We start from the raw sequence: 20,717 nt of genomic DNA, 5'->3' as shown, positions 1-20,717 counted from the left end.
GCAGTATTCCAGTATTGGTTGTGCATGATTTAATCAAGGTAACCACAACAGATCATCATGTGTATTCATGATGTGCTTTACACGTGTTGTGTGTTCCATCTGCAATTAGAGGCTGCAGATAGTTTTAATCAGCTGCAGAGGAAGGTGTAAAACGCACATGTAAAAGCAGGTGCGGACGACCACACAGGTCTTATTATGCCATGTTAGGTTTTATAACGTGTTTATTTGTTGTATTAAATAATACCATTTACATGTATTTTGTGCTAACAGATGAAATTGCCAAATTATCAGCCGCCTTTCTGCTGAGAACACACCTGGTCCTGGTTCTCAGCAAAACTTCAAAAAGCCAATCTTCACCTAAATATGCATGAAAACTCCCATCCTCCACTCCCACCTCATCTTTGTGCCGTGCATGCTGCACTGAGTATACAAATTCCAAAGGGACAGCAATGTGCATTTCAAGGTCATGTGAATCTGAATGTACTGTGTCACTGTGCCCCTTGTGCTGGTCTTTGTGAGAGAACCCTTAAAGGAGAACAGCAGTGATTTTACTTATGATTTTTAAAGCTGACTCAAAGTGGAGATATCTCAGTCTCTGCTGATTAAATGTGGATCATTCTTGTTTTACTTTGTATTTTGAAGTCCTCCAACATCATGGAAGTGCAGTGCCAAATCACTGGAGTACTCCTTTAATATTTAAATATCACCCTAATGAAGCAAATACTGTCAAAACCAAGTTTGCATGAATGTCTGAAAGAGTCAAACTTTTGTAAAGCAACAATTAAATGACACTGGCACACTAAATGTGAACTGTCCTTGGCAGGATGGAACTCATCACATATTCAGACACACCTACAATTTGATTCCAAACAAGTTGACTCCCTCTCAGCAAAATGCAGTTTTCTCCACGGGAACATCAATAGAACAGGGAGGGAGGGTACAACATTAGAACAGACTGAGAATAGCCCAGCGGCTGGGGAGCAGCAGGCTATTAGCATAATAACTAATTATAACGTTCAACGCACAGACCTTGGGACCATCTCGGCCGATCTCTCCGGGCGGCCCTGGGGGCCCCTGGATTCCCTGGACAGAGAGAGATATTGGAGGAGAGAGGGAAGAGGAGAGGAGGGGACGAGAGAGGAAGGGAAAGAGAGAGAGAGAGAGATGAAAGAGACAGACACTGTGCTTTGGGCTGAATGTGACAGAGTGCGTGACGGCTTAGTCAGGAGGCACTGAGGGAGAAATGAGATGGCTCAGGTCCACTCATACACACACATTTATATACAAACTCATGCACATCCACAATTGCACACTGTGGCACACAAACACACACTGGGTTTGCATATTCAACAAAGCGTTCTGCTGTATCAAGAGCCCAGCTTGAAGCTGTGTGTTAGTGGTTATATCTTCCCACATGCCTTCATCAGAGAAAAGAACACACAAATAAAAATCTACTGTTCAGTAATCTGTCACACTATGAGAGAGAAACAAGTGATAAGAGGCTCTTTTCAATAAAAAAGCATTAAAGCCAAAAGCATAAAAAACAAATATTTGAATGCTTAATTCGAATGTAATAATATTAGTATATTTTAAGGTTTTACAGAGCTCCATAACTACCAATGGTTTCCAGTACAGTGGTGACAAAGATATCATAAATGAGTGTTTGCACATCAGGTGGCTTGGCACATAAGAAAAAAACAATAACAAGAAAAAGTGTGGGGCACACCCTGGTTACTGCAACCATAAGGTTCCTCATTTGACTATGACCCCTCCTTTCCTTCCTGCCTCTTCACTATTCAATGACACTAAAATGCCAACCAACACATTTCAAGAAAGAGGGAACAATGTGCTCACATTCTGATTAGATACTCCTAAAACATGTATACAGTTGTATGCAGGTTATAGTGATGAACAGTGGCAAATCTACCACTTAAATTCTTGAAACAATACATCCTTAATTTCAGAATTTTGTTTTCAAATGTAAAGTCCATTATAAATAAAATGTATCATCATTATTATTATTATTGTTGTTGTTTTTCTCATTTCTTGATTTTCCAGCTGAAATGAAAAGAGCTGAACAAAGTTTACACACTGTACTTTATGAAGAACACTTTTGCAATATCTAATGCAATCCAATACAACACATTCTACTTCAAACTGTCAGAAAGGTGATCATTCCATCACTCTCATGTATGTTAATGGGCGGACCAGCAGGCCTGAACATGAAAATACCAAAAGTGTGCTGGGTAGACTTTCGGTTCACTGTGATCTGCACCGCTGGGTTCAGGATAATAGAGACCCTAACGTCAATAAATCTCTTTTATGGGAGCATCTAAACAGTGTGTGAGCACCTTTTTCATTAATACTGTTGCCACAGTATCATGACAGAATTTCGCTGTTTAAAAGTCAAAGCTTTCATGGCTTTGATAATTCAAGTTGACATTTGCACCTGAACATTTTAAGCCCTTTTAGTTGACAGACAAATCCAACACTGAATTTAATAGTTGTGGAAACAGTGATTTTAACATCACAGGGAAATGAAATCCTTCATTTCAAGCAACATGGAGCCAAACCAGCAGCAGGCACATTTTAAATGCCAAATGTGATAGTTGCTGACCAGGTCAACTGACTATTAGTTTGATTTCCATTTATATTTACTATCACATGATTGTATGTGGTTGCCTGGATACAAGGGGTGGCTCATCCTATCCACAGGCTCAGCTCAGTCATGACTCTGTGTGTGTGTGTGTGCGTGCGTGTGGGTGTGTGTGCGTGCGTGCGTGTGTGTGTGTGTGTGTGTGTGTGTGTGTGTGTGTGTGTGTGTGTGTGCGTGCGTGCGTGTGGGTGTGTGTGCGTGCGTGCGTGCGTGTGTGTGTGTGTGTATGTGTGCTTGTGTGTGTCAGATAAGTCAGTGGCCCACTGCAGGCAAAACATCATAGCTGTATTCCACACAGACAGGAATAGAAAGAGGAAGACGATGGACACTAAAAGATGAAGCTTGTGGTTGTAGAGAGGTGACCTCTGTGCAGCTTAACACTCACATCTGTACTGAAAGTTATACCAGTTTGGAGCTGGAGACCAAATTTGAATAAAATGCTTCAAAAATCTTATAATATTAGGCAGGGATTTGTTTTTAAAAACATGCTTATCAATTATCAAATTTGGCATGTTGATTAATTTATCATCTGCTTATTAATCTTATGTTTATTATTTTCATTTTTCATATTTAAGGTGACAAGCTGTTAAATGTCTTTCGTGTCACTATTCACTCTAATCTCTATTAGGTCCTATCTATACTGTCTCACTTTGGCCACTAGAGGGAAGCAGAGCTATAAACATTCTGTCCAGTACTCACTTCAGAGGAGTGTGTATTCTCAATGCTCTGCTGTAATTGTATCTGTTTATATGTAATCTTGTTTACCAGAGGGGGGTGCCCTTACCGTGTGTCCAGCTTTAACCCCACACACACACTGAACTGACTTTGGCTCTAAATTAACATCTGCTCACCGCCTTAATGGCACCTCTAAATAAATCAAACGGACTCATGGTGCCTGGGCTAAATTAATGATCTCATTATGGGACCACTGCAGTGATGGTAATGTGGGAAGTTTTATGGGTGGAATTCTATTCATGGAGATAAGATTGCATTGATAAAAGACAGATGTAAAGGGCAACATGTGCAGGTGGACCCTGTTAAACATGATCACCTGTTGCACGGGTAGGAATACACTTAAAACATGTGGATCCACCAAGGGTTAAGTGTGGGCTACGGAGGGATGGACTGAAACTGGGTTCAGTAACATCATCCCTCATAAGGAAGCGTAGTCTAACAGAACAAGCCTTTTTCTCTGCAAGGTAAACTTTGGCCAAACGTCTTTCTTTGCTCGATTGCTAATTGAGCCAATAGTCATTAGTTTTTGATTTCCTCCTGGCAGCATCACACTGTCAAGAATTCTGTCTTTGTGGTCTCAACAGGATGAATTGCATAAATGGGGAAATGGGGCGCACAATTTCCGACCACTACACACCCGGCCAAGTGCACTGACAAGGAACATGAACACCTGCCAGCTTTCTACCTGCAAAAGTGGTCAGTTGTGTTTTCTGGAATGATATTAGGACTCAAACTGCAAGTCTGAAAGCCGAATTACATTAACTGATGGCCTGTAGTCCATTTCAATCATCAATTTCAATCATACAAAAAAGCTTTAACATTTGGATCCAACAGTAAGCTGCTGAGTCTGATTAAACCTTGTGCATGTGAGCCAAGTTTGTTGCTAACAGAGTCATGAGCATATCTTTCTGTATTACTGGAAAAGAGTATAGTCATGCAGCATGCTGGTTTGAGAAGAATCATTACAGCAAGTTGAAGCAAAGTGAAACAGCGTTCATGTTACACCAACCAGTGTTCCATTTGTTCCAGGTGGTCCTTGCAGCCCCGGCAACCCTTGCTCTCCCTAAAAAGATATTCAAGAAGACAGAACATAGTTAACTGATACTGGTGACGCTTAAACTTACCAACAAAACTCACAAGTTTCCCTCAGGTGAGATTTTACCTTTAGTCCAATTGAGCCTACTTCACCAGGAAGCCCTTGGGCACCCTATGGACAGCAGAGTGATGGATTGATAAGATTATGTACAGTAATGTCACATCAAGTTAGTCAGTTTAAATATTACATCTACATGACACAACACAGGGTATCCTTTATAATACTGTCTTTATAATCAAGTTTTCTCAGTTGATGAAGATGTCCAAATGCTCCATTATTCTGAGCACTTTAGGACTTCTCATCAATGTTGGGCTGAAATTGACAGCTCATTTAATGCTAGATGACAAAACAATCTTGCCTCAAGGTTCACTTTACGTACAGTACTTATTTTCTGAATGAGAACTTTGTGACATGGCCCAAAGCTCCACAATAAATGAGCAAATGGATCTTGAATAGAGATTATTTTGTAAACTGATGTTGCAACTACTCAAGCCTCAGCACTTTTTTAGGCATGTCACTGTGACCCTTTTATACCGCGTACATAAATGCTTCATTTAAAACCTGTTGACAAAGTACTTCACTACTGAATCATAACCCAATACAACAGGAGTCTGTTCTTCCATGATTATCTCTTTAAGTTTGGTAGATGGCAGAACACTACTCATGAAACTAAGTGTTTTCTATAATGATCTGTACAAATGTTTCTGCTGCAGATCACTCAATACTCAGCCCCTATTAGGTTCAATGAATGGTTAAAGCTGTTGTAACATACACAGTTATATCAACAATGAATCAAATGACTGTGTGTAATGTGTCAATATGGTGAATATAGTGGAACATCCAGCAGCTAAAGAGACACATATTTGTAAGGTGCTAATATGAAATGTTGTATTTAGAACTTGTCTGACTCATACTGGCTATAAAAAACAATGAATGCAGCCAATGCAGAATCTACATCCACCTCTTCCATTCTACGATATGTCTGTAGAGAATATAAACTGCTTAAAACTAAGCATTGCTTGTCATTTTTCATGCACAAACTCAAAATCCACATTGAAACAGGTGGATGGACACATTCTTTATTGTGCATCGAGTAACGTAAAAAGGTCTAAGTCTTTTTTTCTTCCTTGTATTTGGAAGGTGTCTTGTAAAGCCAGGAGGATGGTGAGGATGGTGCAGGTGTAGCTTCATTAATAGAATATGAATAGGGGTTACATTGCGCTACAGTATGTCCTGTCACGCACTACCTGTCGGATGTCAGCTTTTGATTTAGGAAAAGTTAAAGGCTTTGGAAAAGCTGCTCCCAACCTGTCATGCAAACACAAGTGGATCATAGTGGAGGATCAAAGTGCTTCGGATGTGAACCTGCACTGATGGCACGACTGCAGATCGGTTTGCCATGTGTGCATATGCGATTAAGTGTAATCCTCGGGGGGTTTAGATACTGTATATCTGTGTTTGACATGGTGGTTTTACTTCAGTAACAACATCGGGGCTGTTCCTGTGCCAACATCCCTGTTAAGACTTCTGTCGTCCTCTCCTAATCTGTCCGTCGTAATTTAATTGAAATGACTGTCAGCTTGCAGAGAGAGGAGATGTAGAATTAATTATCAGATCTCAATGTTGATTCAGTGTGATTAACGCTCAGCTGTTAACACCAATTCAAGATCTGTGGCTTCTGTGGTATCATTGAGAAGGTCTCCGGGTGAAATATGAGATGCGTCAGTTTTTCTGGTAAAAAACTCCCCCAAAAAACAGGTGGGCCGATTAGGGGCGATAACAAATATTTTACCTCGAGGAAAAATTCACAAACATATTAGAGTGAAGCGGGCCCAGCATCACTGCATTTGTCTCACTTATTCATCTCTCAGCAGTGCACCCGCAAGTCTGTGGACAGATGAGGATATATGATCTGTCATTAGCAGACACCATTACACTTTCACCCTGAGGTGAGCAGAGAGCAGAGCGGGGGAACGACAGACGAACCACAAAAAACAAGGAGTGTTTTCTGTATCATTCTCTTGTTGGTGATGTTGGCGAGAGAAACATGTCAGTATTGTTTGCCTGGTTGTGCGATTATCAAACTCCCTCTGAATTGCAAATGCAGACAGTTTTACGCAGCCTCTGTTACAAGGCAATAACAATTGGGACAGTGTAGTGTAGTAAAACGGTTAACACCAATAAAAGCTGAATTGGCAGTTTTTATTCCCCAGCGTTGCATGTAAACATCAGCTTGATTAGGAAGGGAGGGTTTGGTTTGTGGATGCAGTGGCACGAAATGCAGGCTGCTAATGTTCTCCTACAGATACAGATATCCTCGACAAAACAAGGTATGTGTGTGTGTGTGTGTGTGTGTGTGTGTGTGTGTGTGCGTGTGTGTTTGTGTGTTTTAAAATGCATACTATATATAAATGAAGCACTTAACTGTGTATTTGCTGTGTGTATTACATGTGTACATCTTTATGTATGCTTTGTTTTACACTCTGCCTGCCATAAAGTGTGAGTGTGTGGTTGTTGGGTGTGACAGCGATGAGTTTACCAGGTTGGAACGTACAGACATAGGATGTTTAAGTGTGAACATTTAGAGCATAAACATGACATTCAACTGTTGTTCAGCTATGTTCATTGGAGACTTTACATATGAAGCAAAATGGGTTTTATTTCAGTCTATAGCAAATTTACACTCAGTTAACAGTTTGATAACAGGCTCCAGGTTATATTCTGGCCAATGCGTTCCACCTCTTTTACTCCCAACACGGACTGTTTGTCTGCAGGCAACCAAAGCATGTTGGTCTAGAAATTGCAGGAATGAAAACAGAAACCAAAACACAACTTGACACATCTGGAATTAACACTTGGAAATAATAATGGACAAATCTAGAACATAATTACTGTTGTTAAAATCAGAGGTGTAGAGCACTGAAATATCCTGTTCAAGTAAAAGTACTGGTATAAAAGTAAGTACAAGTAAAAAGTAGCTCACTAATAAAGTTACTTTGTTATTTCCCATGATTACCTTACACGTGTATCTCATGCAATAAAGTGAAAAAAGAAGTAGGGTGGGTCAAATGCTATTTAGCTATTTTTCTGCCTCCTTTAGTGACAAGTGTACAAGAAATGTAATTTATTTGCCTTGTTGGAGATGAATTAGAAGCGCGGCTCCACAACATGGCGGCCTTGTTTTTTAATGACATTGTGATATGATTGGCCTGGCATTTGATTGGTGTCTGGTCCAAGATGGCATTTATTTCTAACTTGCTAATATCTATTGATCACTTTAAAGAACAAATAAATAATTTACTCAGTAGTGGATGAATGTTTAAATGTAACTAACTACTTTACTTCATTTAAACCATACTCTAGTAAAATGACTGACTTTGAAAAATACTCAAAAAAAGTGTAAGTAACAGAAAACTCAAATACAGTACAATTACTTCCAATTCTGGTTAAAATTGAGATTACTTAGCCACAACATGAATGGTACTAATCATAAATTAGGCTACCTATAGTAACTATAGCCACTTGCAGTTTGGGTCTCAGGAAAAAAAATAAAGTCAAAAACACCTAATAGAAAGCATGGATTACAACTCTATTTGACAGGTAAATAATGCCTAATGTTCCCAGTTTTCAGTTTCAGAAAGCAAAGTGTTGTGAAAAATGTACTATAGTTTGTTGTGTTTTGTATTGCTAATATATCCTCCATAAAAAGTGACTTGTGTAAGTGTACTAAATCTAAACAATTCATTTCACCAAATTCATTCATTACCTTAACAGTTTCAATCCCACCTGCTCATTGACTGTGTCCACAAAGGCTCAGAACAGTTTTGACCGTCCTGTCCTGGTGTGTGTGTCTGCATGTCTATCTGCAGTGAGATTGTGTGTTTGTGTGCGTGTGGGCAGTGAGTTTACTAGCACACAACAGCATGTAAAAACAGCAATGAATCCCAGCTCTCATGTTTATGTCCTGATTACTCTTCCCTTCGGATCTTTATGGGACCACTTAATAACTAGTTGCTTGTTCTATCCACAGAATGCTGAGTTAACAGGAATCATGTTTTTGCATGCAGTCTTTGTATTCATCAGCAGCAGCTGTCACACTGAGCACCCACTCAATTGTGCTCTAATAACTGGTAATGCACCGATTTTCGAACAGTTACTATAATTATTGCGTATAGATGACAGATGCAGAAACTGCTCAACAGGCGTCACACACATTTGCTTTGTAAAATGGCTTCATGCAGGCTTCTGTAATAATATGACATCGATATATCATCGGTATCAACTCACCGGAGCACCTTGAGCACCAGCAGCACCAGTCGGCCCAGGATCTCCCTGAGGACACAATATACAAGTCAGTCTTATGAGTCTTATGCTGTAGTGCTTTATCTGATCACTATCATGTAATCACATATTCCTGTTGACAGTGCTGAGAAAAGGGTAAGATTAGAAGAAGTCATATAAAACATGATGCTGTGAGAAGGCAGCAAAAACAGTCTTAAATGAAATATTGAATTCTGCTTGATCCATTCTGCCAAAATGTGAAAACTAACAGAAGTTACAACAGAACATTTGAAAGGCAAGAAAGCTGTCACTTGCAATCAGCACCAATAGATATAACACATACATCTGAGTGCTTTAAAAACAACACCTCATGGTCTTCATCATTTCATTGAATTTAAAAAAACATATTAAACACAATGATCTGAGCAGCTTCAGCAGTCTAGAGCAACTGTTAAACTCTGTAAGTGTTGATTTCTATTTCTATTACTCTACCTATGTCCAACTCACTAAACCTTCTATGTGCACCTTATTCACTCTAGGGGACAGGATCTATCCAAAGGGGCCAATGTGAGCCCCGGTTCAACAGAAACTGGGTCAAGGAGGGGATTATGGACAATTGAAAAAATGATGTAGGGGTGCAAGCGCTTGAAACTTTAAAAAAAAATTAAGTTATAAATGCAGATTGCAGATGCAAGTCTGTATTATGTCTGACCATTCCACAATGCCAAAAAACGTTTCAGTTAAGTTGAGTTTTGCCTCTTTGATATGTGTTGTTGTGTCTTTTAGCCCTCTGGTGCAAATTTCAATGAACACTTTAATACATTTTATGTTGGAGTCTATGTTTCTGTATCATGTTTAAGCTACACACAGTGAACACATCTTAGGTTTTTGGTGCCATTTCGAGTCTTAATGGCTATAGAGGATGGACTGCAGAGTATTGTGAGCTAATCTACTGTAGTGACGCATGGACATCAGCTTGTGTGGCGGGTCCTGCGGTCAGAGCTGTGGTAGTGAGCCGGCAGCTTGTTAAAACAAAAATGAACACAACAAACAAATACATTTCATGCCACAACACAGCAGGCAAATAAAGTTTAAACCAGCCACAAGTCACCAAAATCCACTGCTCGGCTTTCCTGTCAGACCTCTCTGTACTTTACTGTCGTTTGTTGCGTAGCTCCAGCGTGTAACTACGCAAGTGGGAGGTGAACTGGTTCCACTGTAATGATACAACGACACTGGCAATGAACATGTGAAACAAGCTGTTAAATATATTCTGGTATATTATGTGCAAGTCATCCATGTAATTTTGAAATTGAGACCATCCCTTTAAGCAGTATTCCTCACCAAATTCACCAAAAATGTCTTTCCCTGTTAAAAAGTACCAGTTCTATTTTTTAAGTTACCAATAAGAACATAACTCCAACTGAATTTTAAGGAAGACACTGTTATTTTTCAAAACCAGAATCCTCAGACAGTGACCTAGGAACCTTCAGTATGAATGACCACTGCTTCCTAATCTAATCCTTCTCCAAAAATGTGTGTGCATCACTACACAGAGAATCATTCATATAAATAAGGTGTTCTTACCTTTGCACACCTGGCCAATCAGATTGTCTAAAGCAAATCCACCACTGGTAATGTGTGAATGAAATGAGTTTCAGATGCTGTCCAATAATCTGAGTCACTTCAGATGGAGAATTTTGAGGGCCTTATATTGACAAGGGCGGACTTGAGAACAGCAAAAAGAGGCTCAAAGGGTGATATCAAATCAAAGATAAACTAAAGCCAGAGGCGTAGCCATGCAAAGCTTTAAAACCAGCGATAAACTCAGAGGCAGAGTGAAGGGCAACGAGGATTAGTGTAGTATGATGCTACATCTTGCCTGGTGGCAGCATTTCACATGAGCTGCAGACAGGAGATTTCCCTCCTACTGAGCCCAGAATAAAGGGGATTACAACAATCAGGCCTGAAGAAAATGAAAACATCAATGACCTTTTTTTAAGATCTTTTGACTTTTGACTTTACTTAACATCAGTTTTTCTCAACTGCACGTAACACAATGACACAACTTTCAATTGAGTAACGAAAAGAAAGGTTAGTGCTGATAAATCGGCCTGATTGATTGGCCATATAGGTAGATATTGTAAGTATATCAATTAAGATCAAAAATTCATGTTGTACCCCCTGTTCTTGTGCCAGTGGGTGTCACGTTTCATTCAGGACTCTGTTCCTAGTACAAAATGTAGATATGACCTGATCTTCAAGTATATGTACGTATACTGCTGCACCAACAATCAATGCTGAGTGAGGAGTATGCTGAATATGTTTCTAAGCGACTAAGCGCTTTCTTTTTTTAACTTGCTGTTCAGTATTTGCTGGCTTTATAGCACCATGCTGCCACATTATATTATTAAATTCAAAATTCAGTGTCTAAGTGCAACAGGCCATAACTTGTACTGCAGAGAGGGATGTGTGTAGAATTCAATGTTGGCCGGTCAGAACTGGTTTGTTCTTTGTAAATTCAAAATGGCAAAAAGTAGTGAGCTGTGCTGAAAGGAAAATCATGACACCAAACCATCTGAGAAGTAATGTGTGGGGAAAAAAACAGATAGAAAAATCAGTGTTCCTAAACTCTCTTTAAACACGGAAAAAACAACATTACATTATATGTTAAAGAAATAGTTTGTTGTCATTCGCATAAATGACAGGACATTTACGGAAAGAACCACATATGCTTGCACAATATTTGGTAGCAGGTGCCTAAGAGGAAGTGGTATCACTGCTGCAGAACAGTGGCCATCTTGCCAACTTGCCATCTCTGGAGTGCTACTGAAATTCCACCAATGAAAAAAAACATAGACAAATTGCTGTTGTGGCTTTTACGTAAGAGTGACTCAGACGTTTAAGATAAACGTGTCCAAAAATGACACAGCAGAGACATTGTAAATGGACAAAACCATGTCAATTCTACAACATAGATTAGGCAAATGAATAATGAATTCTTATTCATTTAAACATGATTAACAATTGATTTAATTGATTGCTTAAATGAATAAAAATCCCTAAAATCCTGTGTTGTAATTTAAGTTGCTCTTGACCTAGTTCCCACCCCTTTGGACCTGCTACCTTAAACTTAAACCAAGTCTTAACCTGAATTCATGTTTGGCCTGACTGCAGTGTTGCTTCAGTGCTCTGCAGGGCTTGTATGACACAATGAGGTATGAAGCACTTTCCTTCTGTTTGAGCTCTCTGTAGACACAGAGATTACCAGGTCTCACCAACATATACTTTTAAGCGCCGAGCTCTACATGTTGGCAGTGCGGAAACAACTGAATTAGCTCTTCACAGCGTCTGTTTTCTTTTGAAGTGTCTCCCCGCACTACGCACATAAAACCATAAGAGCAGCAGACCTCATAATTACAAAGCCGAGACGCCCACCACTGCCCAATAAATGACAAGATGACATAAATCTCTGGATGTCTAGAACAAGAGAAAATAGACAAGTGCACAGAGGCTGATCTGACACTGTCCTTTCATGTAAGTAGACTGCTACATATTGTTAGATGCTGAGCAGACTGTGACAGCTTGACATCTCAAAGCTGCACTTGGGTGAATACTAGTTGGAGATCTGAAAGGAAAGTCAATAAAAGATGGAGACAGCTAGGAGAACAATACAAGAACACACAACAGAGTCCATGTCAGACCAGATCCTTTTTTAACAGAGGATCAAACTGAACAGATTGCTTATTCTGAGTTGGGAGTGAGTTGCTGCCCCAAATGAAAGAGTTCAAGTATCTCTGGCTCATGTTCATGATTCAAGGGAAGATGATACCCTAGATCAACAAGCCTTGTGGTGCAGTGTTAGCAATAATGTGGCCTTTGTACCAGACTGTCTTGATACAGGATACAAGCAGTCAAAATGAGTTTTCTTAGCTGTGTGGCTGGACTAAAAGATAGGGTGAGGAGCTCAGACATCTAGAAGGAGCTCGGAGTTGAACCACTCCTCTTTTACCTTGAAAAGAACCACTTGAGGTAGATTGAGTATCTGATTAGGATGCTTTCTGGATGCCTCTCTTTAGAGGTTTTCCAACAGGGAGGGGACCCTGGGGTGGACCCAGAACATGCTGGAGTGATTACACATCCCATCTGGCCTGGGTACGTTTTGGGATACCCCAAGAGAAGGTGGAGGACATGGTTTGGGAGAAGAACATCTGTGCTACCGTCTGCCACAGCGACCCTGACATGGATGAGCATCCAAAATTGGATGGACATATGGGTGGATCCAGCTGAATATGCTTGTCTTTACATTTGTTCATTAGTAATCTTGTATTTTTTTGTCTTTGTTCTTAATTTAGCATTTTTGTTTTAAAATGTACCTTACCTTTCGTTGTCTAAAACAGCCAGGTATTACACTACAAGAACAGTTTGTCTCAAATGTTTTGTTGGATAATTTATCGCCAGACAGAAATGCCAATATTGGACAATTCTGCAAAATTCTGGATTTCTTTCATTTTTTTAAATTCTTAGTTTATACAATCTCTATTAATGGCAACTACTTTATGGTTGTGGTTAGGGAAACATCAGGGTTTGGGATGTAAAGTATAGAGTAAGTATGTTGAGAAGGTCAGGCAACTAAAATACTTAACATATAAAATATTGTAGTTCATGATGATATAAAGGTCTATTTTGCTTACAGGCCAGTGGACAGATGTAAACTCTGCATGAAAGTTGGACCTGCTACATATCCTTCCACCACATTGGCCCCACATCTTACTTTCCAACAATCTACAAGTGATATAATTCATTGAGGTGGCTGGTTTCATCAGAGTTGGAAGAACTGTTCTTTGACCATAAAGATTCCTTATTAGACACCTATTGAGATGCTCCACACAACATGGGGTTGTCAAGACCTGGCTGGTTAAAGGGTCAGTATACGCAAATATCTCAAAAACCGGGGCAAATTGAAAGAAAACTACATGGCTAGATGTTACCTGATGTAAGAAATCATCAAAAAATGAACTAAAACAAAAAATATATATCTGCAGACTGACACATTTTCTACCCTATACCTCTACATCTTCCCTGCTGTATAGAACATGTAGAACAAACTGCTAAAAGAAGCACATGTCCACCCTCCCGAACAAAAATAGAAGAAAAAAAAGCAGACTGTCAGAAAGTTCAGGTATGGCCGATTCATTCTAACCTCAGAAGACGTCACTTTCTTCCAGGAAGCATATCTGTGCATTCACCATTATAAATAGCATATCCTCTGTGTGTGTTTAAGTAAGGTCAGTATGTGTCGAGGGATTTGCCTCATTGGTGTCATGAGTAAAACAGCACCTCCCTAATCACACTGATTAATCACCTCATTAACTATCTTCATGCGTGATGGTGCAGCTATTAAATGCCTCCTGTATAATGTATGATTCCTGAATTATTCTATAGAGTATACATAGAGGGGCAGTTATTTTAGGCATCTAGGCCTGTTCATTTTCTCATAGGTGACTCACAATTGGACCACTTGGATAGGGCTTGGATAGGCATACAATTCTCCTGGTTAAAGGTTCATATTCACAAAAAATGTGAGGTTACAACTTTGAGCCACAAATGCCAAGGTGCATTTTGGTATAAAACATCAAGAACCCAGCCTTCAGAAAACATTACATATACAATTGTATAAATTAATCAATTGTAACACATACAGTCATGGCCAGAAGTTTAGAAATACTGAGTTCTTGGGTTGAAGTCCCTCCAAGACCACTCTCTCTAAAATTCTGGTGCAGAATTATTTAAACTGTTTTGAATCTATTTATTTTGTTGTGTAACTGTAATATGCATATCTCACCCAGAGAATGTCTGTATTTTCTTCACATAGAAAATACATTGGACAACCTCACTGCAGTGTCCTTAGTGATACCTGAAGCTTGATACACCCATAAGAATGGTGGCTGATTGCAAAGTAAGTTGAAATAATTGTAATTGTATAAAATTGTTACATTAACCAGGAGACTGATAAGTCTGTGGAACATTGAGGGTTTCATTACAGGAAATCTTTGAAATGGGAAAAAATGTCTCACAATCTCATCTAAAGCCTCTATGTGTAGAGGTTGTATTTGGTTATAGTATCTCCCCAACTATTCTGATGGTGTAAGTTCGTCTTTGTAGAACAATCAGGGTAAATCAGGGTCTGAATCTTTGTTGCTTCCAGCACCCCACTATCTCAATGTCTTTGGTTTGGATCAATGGGGAGTGTGGTTTTGCCAATGTCTTTTTTGATGCTCACTCTAGTGTGCCAAAACAAAAGAAAGACTCATTTTGTAGACATAGGTATTGATATGATCACATAATTAGTCCCTATGCTCAATTTTGAATTTATTTGAATTTTTCATTAGTAAATAACTCATCAGTTAGTGATAAGTCCTTCATTACTGAAGTTTTACAGTATTGATGGAACATTCACAATCACACTATATTATGGTCCTTTGTTACCTAAAATAGAGCATATTGATATATTGGTGCATGGAAATGTAAAAAAAAACACAAAAAAAACATTGAAATATTTCTGGTTTTGAATATTGTGAGACACTTCAGGGAACAGTATAATATTCCAGGCTAAAAGAATGGTGCTTATGGTGTGTTAATGCTCTCAAACTAAATGTTTTTCTATTTACTCTTTTCTAATCTAAAGTGAGAGTTCAGTGTAATAATCCGTGAGCAAGCTCTCACGTAATTATTTATTTTTTCACCACGTGACCCCTGGGGGCTGCGTACATCTGTACTTGTGGCGAACAACTGGGAGTTTAAAGGTCTAACAGAAGTTAGAGTGTAGTTAGGAGGTCTGTGAACTTGCTACTAAATTACAAGCACAGGGGTTAAAAATATTCCCCATTTAAACCCACAGTGGCTCCCTTTTGATTTGTAGATGGGCACTATTGTCATGTGTTTGCTGATTTAAGCAACATAATTGAAAGCATCCAATAATTTCTTTAGACTTGAAAGCACACTTCCGCTTGTGTATTTAATTCTGTCTTGGTTTTTTAAAAGAATACATGAAAGGAGAAAAAAATTCCCATTCTGATCATTAAATCTTCCTAAGTGCCATGTCGCAGGCCACCATGTTGTACAATTGGTAATTACAGGGAAGAAATAGGTGATATACAAAATGGGATGCTCTTTATCTCTGTGTGGCATCAAAACCTCACACAGTTGCATATGAAAATCCATAATTTGGGTGTAGAAAACTCAGTCCCTGATAATAACAGACCTACAGCCATAAAGTTAATCATTTTCAACTTGCTTCACCTAAGTGTGAAGCATCAAATTCCACAGTGTTTGGAAGTTGTGTGTCACTGAAAGAAAGCAGTTTCGTGATGTGTGTGATTAAAGACCATGCTGACAGTTTGAAGCCTAACACAGTATATCTAAGTTTAGGCCTCATTAACATTCAATGGCACTGTTACGGATGGGTGGACAGAAATTCTTTACAGTTGATGGGTGATGTTTCCTCAGGCGGTGACCACACTGGAAGCTAATTTGGATCACATCTGGGCATCAGTGGGTGTTCTCTTGCTAGCAGTTGTATGGGAACTGTTGTAACGGTGGCCTGCGGCAACGTATTGCTGCCACTATGGCAAAATTAAATTGCTCAAAATGAATATGTAATATAATGAGAAACTTTTCTCATTTTAATACAGTTATTTTCATATTATATTTTCTCATTATTACTAGATACTCAATTTTTCACATTTCTGTCCAGGATACAATATCATCTCTCCGGGTACTGAGTGAATCTATTTCTTGATATCGACAACTTATGCTCTTGTTAGAACAATTTACCAGCATGTTATAACAAGAACAGTTTGTCTTAATAATATACATTGAATTTTGATTGATTTTGTAAAATGATAACATTTTGCGATATCACAAGACAGACAGACAGATTTCTTTATCTATTGTAGCATTAACAGGACTACAAATCTACTGTCATACTGTATTTAAGCCACAGACACTGTATATTCCTGAGAAAATACATACACACACAGCTGCAATACACAGGTAGTAGTTCAGTTTATACTCATTTCTGGAGTCCACTTGAAAAGACGCTTCCATACATGTACATTACATCAGCATCTATAAGAAGACAACATTGTGACCATGTGGACCAGTTTAGATAAGATGCTGCAGTCACAACAAATTGGATGTGCACGGATGTCTTCATAGAGCAGTAAACCCTCTGATGATGAAATTCAAGTGGACCCTAGCGTACCCTTGCATAGTCACAAATCCAGGGAGTATGATAAAGTTTCGTTGGAAAGAAATGTGCAATGGCAATAAAGCATCTATAATTTCAGTTTAAGGCACAACGGTGCTTTAACCTAAATGTTAATGTCAACGTGCTAACATGCTGATGTTGAGCAGGTATAATGTTCAACATACAGACAATTCAAGTTTAGTGTTAGGCCAACACTGCCATCACACAGCCATACTGTTAGCTTGGTTAAAAATACCTATAACAGCAGTATCCTGTAATCAGGATTTGTGACATGTGACCAAACTCTGCTAGTGAACCCCACTCCCTTTACAAATGTCCAACAAGACAACAAAAAAAACTTTTACATTAAATTAATTTACATAACTGTCCAGTTAAATTTACTGTAAATGGATGTAAACTCCTCCTTAAGTCATTAAAATCTCGAAATTCCAAATTTGAGGCCCAATTCTTTTCATGATATTGTTCCCAGAGATAAAGAACGAACTTACTGAAGTACAATTACTACTGACAGACAACAGGATAACCTGACAAATACTTCTACTTCCTTTGATGAGGTCATGTGTGACAGGTCATTACCTCTGAAATCAGCCTTAAGAACACCAGATCAACGTCACTGGCTTGAGAAAGGCATAACAGCTTTGCTGAATTGAAACCTGTTTTTAAAACTTTTTGACACTTTCAGCTCACCTGACTTCTCCAAAATACATATCCTTATAAGACGTCAACAAATATGAGAGAAAATCTAACGTGCAGCCAAAATATGTCAAATAAGCACAGACAAAATTCCAGCCAGTTTCTTCAAAGCAAGGGGAAAATCTGATTTAAGACAAACACATGAAATTTCATGCTGTGGGATTTGCAGTGTCATAACAGGAAAAGCGTGTGCTTGTTTAATAGATTTAAGAAGTCTCATCCGGAATACTATGAGCTGCCAGAAACTACATTTACCTAAAAAAAGAAACTGCAGCAATTAGTTATTTTATCTAACAAATCCAAGCCTTTAGTCTTTAGACAATCTTGGCAGAATTATTTAAACCCTTTCACACAATGTTACATTCACTAAGCTCAACAATTAGTCATTCTCACAGCACACCTCGCTGCATCCTGTTAAAGCGGACCTGTTAACCATTAGGGCGTTCAATGTTCCCTGACATTGTTGCAGGAAAAAATGTTGTCTGTTTGTTGGTCTTGCAGCATCTGTGAGGCAATGCAGGTCAGATCAACACCGCCTTGTTACGGGAAGTAAAGATACATTAAGCATCTGGCAGTGTAGTGAGTGCACTTTTGTTTTATGGTGTATAGATGCAGCTAGTGGCAATTCAGTAGTTGGAAGCAACCAAGAATAGAATAATATAGAATAATATACAAAATGCAGGTGTTTTATCCCTGATATTTTGCTACTTAAATCTGCAATGGTTGATTTATTTGTCCACTTGGGGGCAGTAAAAACGAGGTGTGAACACAACATTGACATATAACCTTCTTAAGTTGATGCTGAACTTGTTAGCAAACAGTTGCTTATTTCCACATCCAGCAGTTATGTTGATGTTATGCAACATTATCATTCATTTGAAGTCATGTCCACCTGCTAAATGTAGGTTCAATATTCAGTCTCTTTTAGCTCTGTTTTTACTGTCTACCAACTCCTGAGGGAAATATCTGGCTATTTAGCTGCTAAATGTTTCACTATGTTCACCAGCTAGTCTACAGCTACATTATCTGTGTCTGTTTACTGTTGATGCTGAACAGGTGAGGTACAGTGGCTTTTTAGAGCTTTTTCTCTGAAAACGACTGCCTGCTGCTATTGAAAAAACATCAGAAAACACTAAGAGAGCGCTGAGAGCGAAGCAAAACAAAGTTGCAGCCAGACAGCAAACCACTGAGCTGAAATTCCCTATGAAGCTCCCTGAAACTGAGGGGAGCTGCAGAGCTGCTGATAATTGTCATTAAAGGCTGTGTAAAGTGAATTCAGACTTTTTCTTCTAATCACATCGGTCATAAATATATTTCTAAAAAAGATGTAAAAAGCATTTCAACCATTTAGATTTGAATGTGGAGCTAGGCTTCACAAACTGTGTTTCAAGATTTCTGTGTTCAGGATTTAGTGGGCGGGTCTGAAACGTGGCGGTGATTAGCATAAACCCACCCCTGCTGCTGTAGAGGTATAAATACATTCAGCACACACTACCATTCAGCCTAGTTACCAGCCCAGTTAGCTGCAGGAGAAAGCTCTTAGTTTAACACAACTTTGAAGCCTAATTTCATATATTTAGCGATTTTTTTTAATCATTCAAATTTGGCAGGGTGGTTAACAACACACTTTTCTGTGGTATGTCAAACTCAGAACACATATTTAACTTTAAGTTCGTCACTAAGAGAGTTTGATACATTGTTACTGTACAGTAACTGTACAAGTTACTGTACTCGTATCAACAAAATGTAGTTCTGTGGCAAAAGGTTGATATTAGGCCAATTTCAATGCCCAAAAAAAAACCCAAACAATGAACTTAAATAAAGTAATTCCACCACTGACTGGTCCTGTGAACATGTCATGTCAAGGAAGAAAAGGAAAAAACAAGGTAATGATTCTACCCATGGCAATTAATAGCCTCTTCAATACCAATTATATTCCCAATAAGGGAAATTAAGATAGCATGGTTTATTTAAAGCCCCCAGATCACTAAATCAGCCCCTGCCTCCTGACCTTTTGGACCCATGGGTATATGCCCATTCGGTTATCCATCCAGGTTTATAAAACCAATGAGACTCTAATGCAAACAGTTGGACAACCCAATTAACAGTACATCGAGTGGCAAGTACAAATGACAGACGTAGTGTGATATAAAGTGTAGGGAAGAGTAAGGTATGAGGGACATGCAAACGAAAAAGTGCGGTTTTGTGTTATATCTTATCCTTGAAGTGAACGTTGACTTTGACTGAACTCTAAGTAGGGAAACATTGAAGCACCTTCAGCAGGAGACTTAATGAGCTCTGCCGTGACATGGAACGCTACAGGAGGTCATTCCCGCCAGCTGCCATCACTCTGCATAACAAGTCTTTTCTGGCAGGTTCCTCATTTAACAAGGACAGACTGCTCACCTGGTTATTACAATTATTCATCAAACCTATTATATGACTGATTCCTCATCTGTTATAAATACTTCCAGTCTTGCACTCTCTGCTCTTCTGCACTTTTTACATTGATCACCATCTATACATGCACAGCTACGGTAATCAGATCAGTACATAGGGGAGTTGCTAAGTTATTCAGTCCTAATTGGCATGTGCACATTATGAGAATATATGGGTATATGGGCTGTCGTCACAGTCAGGTTGTGAGTGGGTACTGGGTGGGTGGATAAGACATCAGACATAGTTGCAACACGTCAATCCACCTACAACTGCAAATTATCATTTCGATTGCTAGCTGCTGACTCTATAGCTCCAGACTTAAGGGAAATCCCACCAATTTTACACATCAAAGTCTGTTTAAAGGTCTAGAGGAGTACTACTTTATGTTTAAAAAGTTGTATAAAGCCTTTTTGTGGCTCCAGAGAAAGCTGTGTGAAATCTGATAAATAGCCTCAAGTGGCTGAAGACTAGGAGTTTGAAAATGAAACAAATCTAGGTTAGCAGACATCTGTATCTTGCTCACAACATACAAATCTGTTAGGTGG

The 20,717-nt window shown here is 38.9% G+C and overlaps 1 protein-coding gene across 1 annotated transcript in view; it reads right to left on the bottom strand.

Annotated features, from left to right (window-relative positions):
• LOC128382363 (collagen alpha-1(XXI) chain-like) overlaps positions 1-20,717 on the bottom strand; it is a 54,841-nt gene that overhangs the window by 18,457 nt on the left and 15,667 nt on the right. The window contains exons 18-21 of the mRNA XM_053342359.1: positions 15,668-15,676; positions 8,775-8,819; positions 4,401-4,454; positions 1,030-1,074 (exon numbers count right to left, since the gene is read on the bottom strand). Of these exons, the coding sequence (XP_053198334.1) occupies positions 1,030-1,074; positions 4,401-4,454; positions 8,775-8,819; positions 15,668-15,676 (153 nt within the window). The remainder of the gene's footprint in view (positions 1-1,029; positions 1,075-4,400; positions 4,455-8,774; positions 8,820-15,667; positions 15,677-20,717) is intronic.

This window comes from Scomber japonicus, chromosome 21 (genome assembly GCF_027409825.1).
Source record: "Scomber japonicus isolate fScoJap1 chromosome 21, fScoJap1.pri, whole genome shotgun sequence".
NCBI lineage: Eukaryota > Metazoa > Chordata > Actinopteri > Scombriformes > Scombridae > Scomber > Scomber japonicus.
Note: the sequence above shows the minus strand (reverse complement) of the source record. Positions and strands in the feature narration are given on the sequence as shown.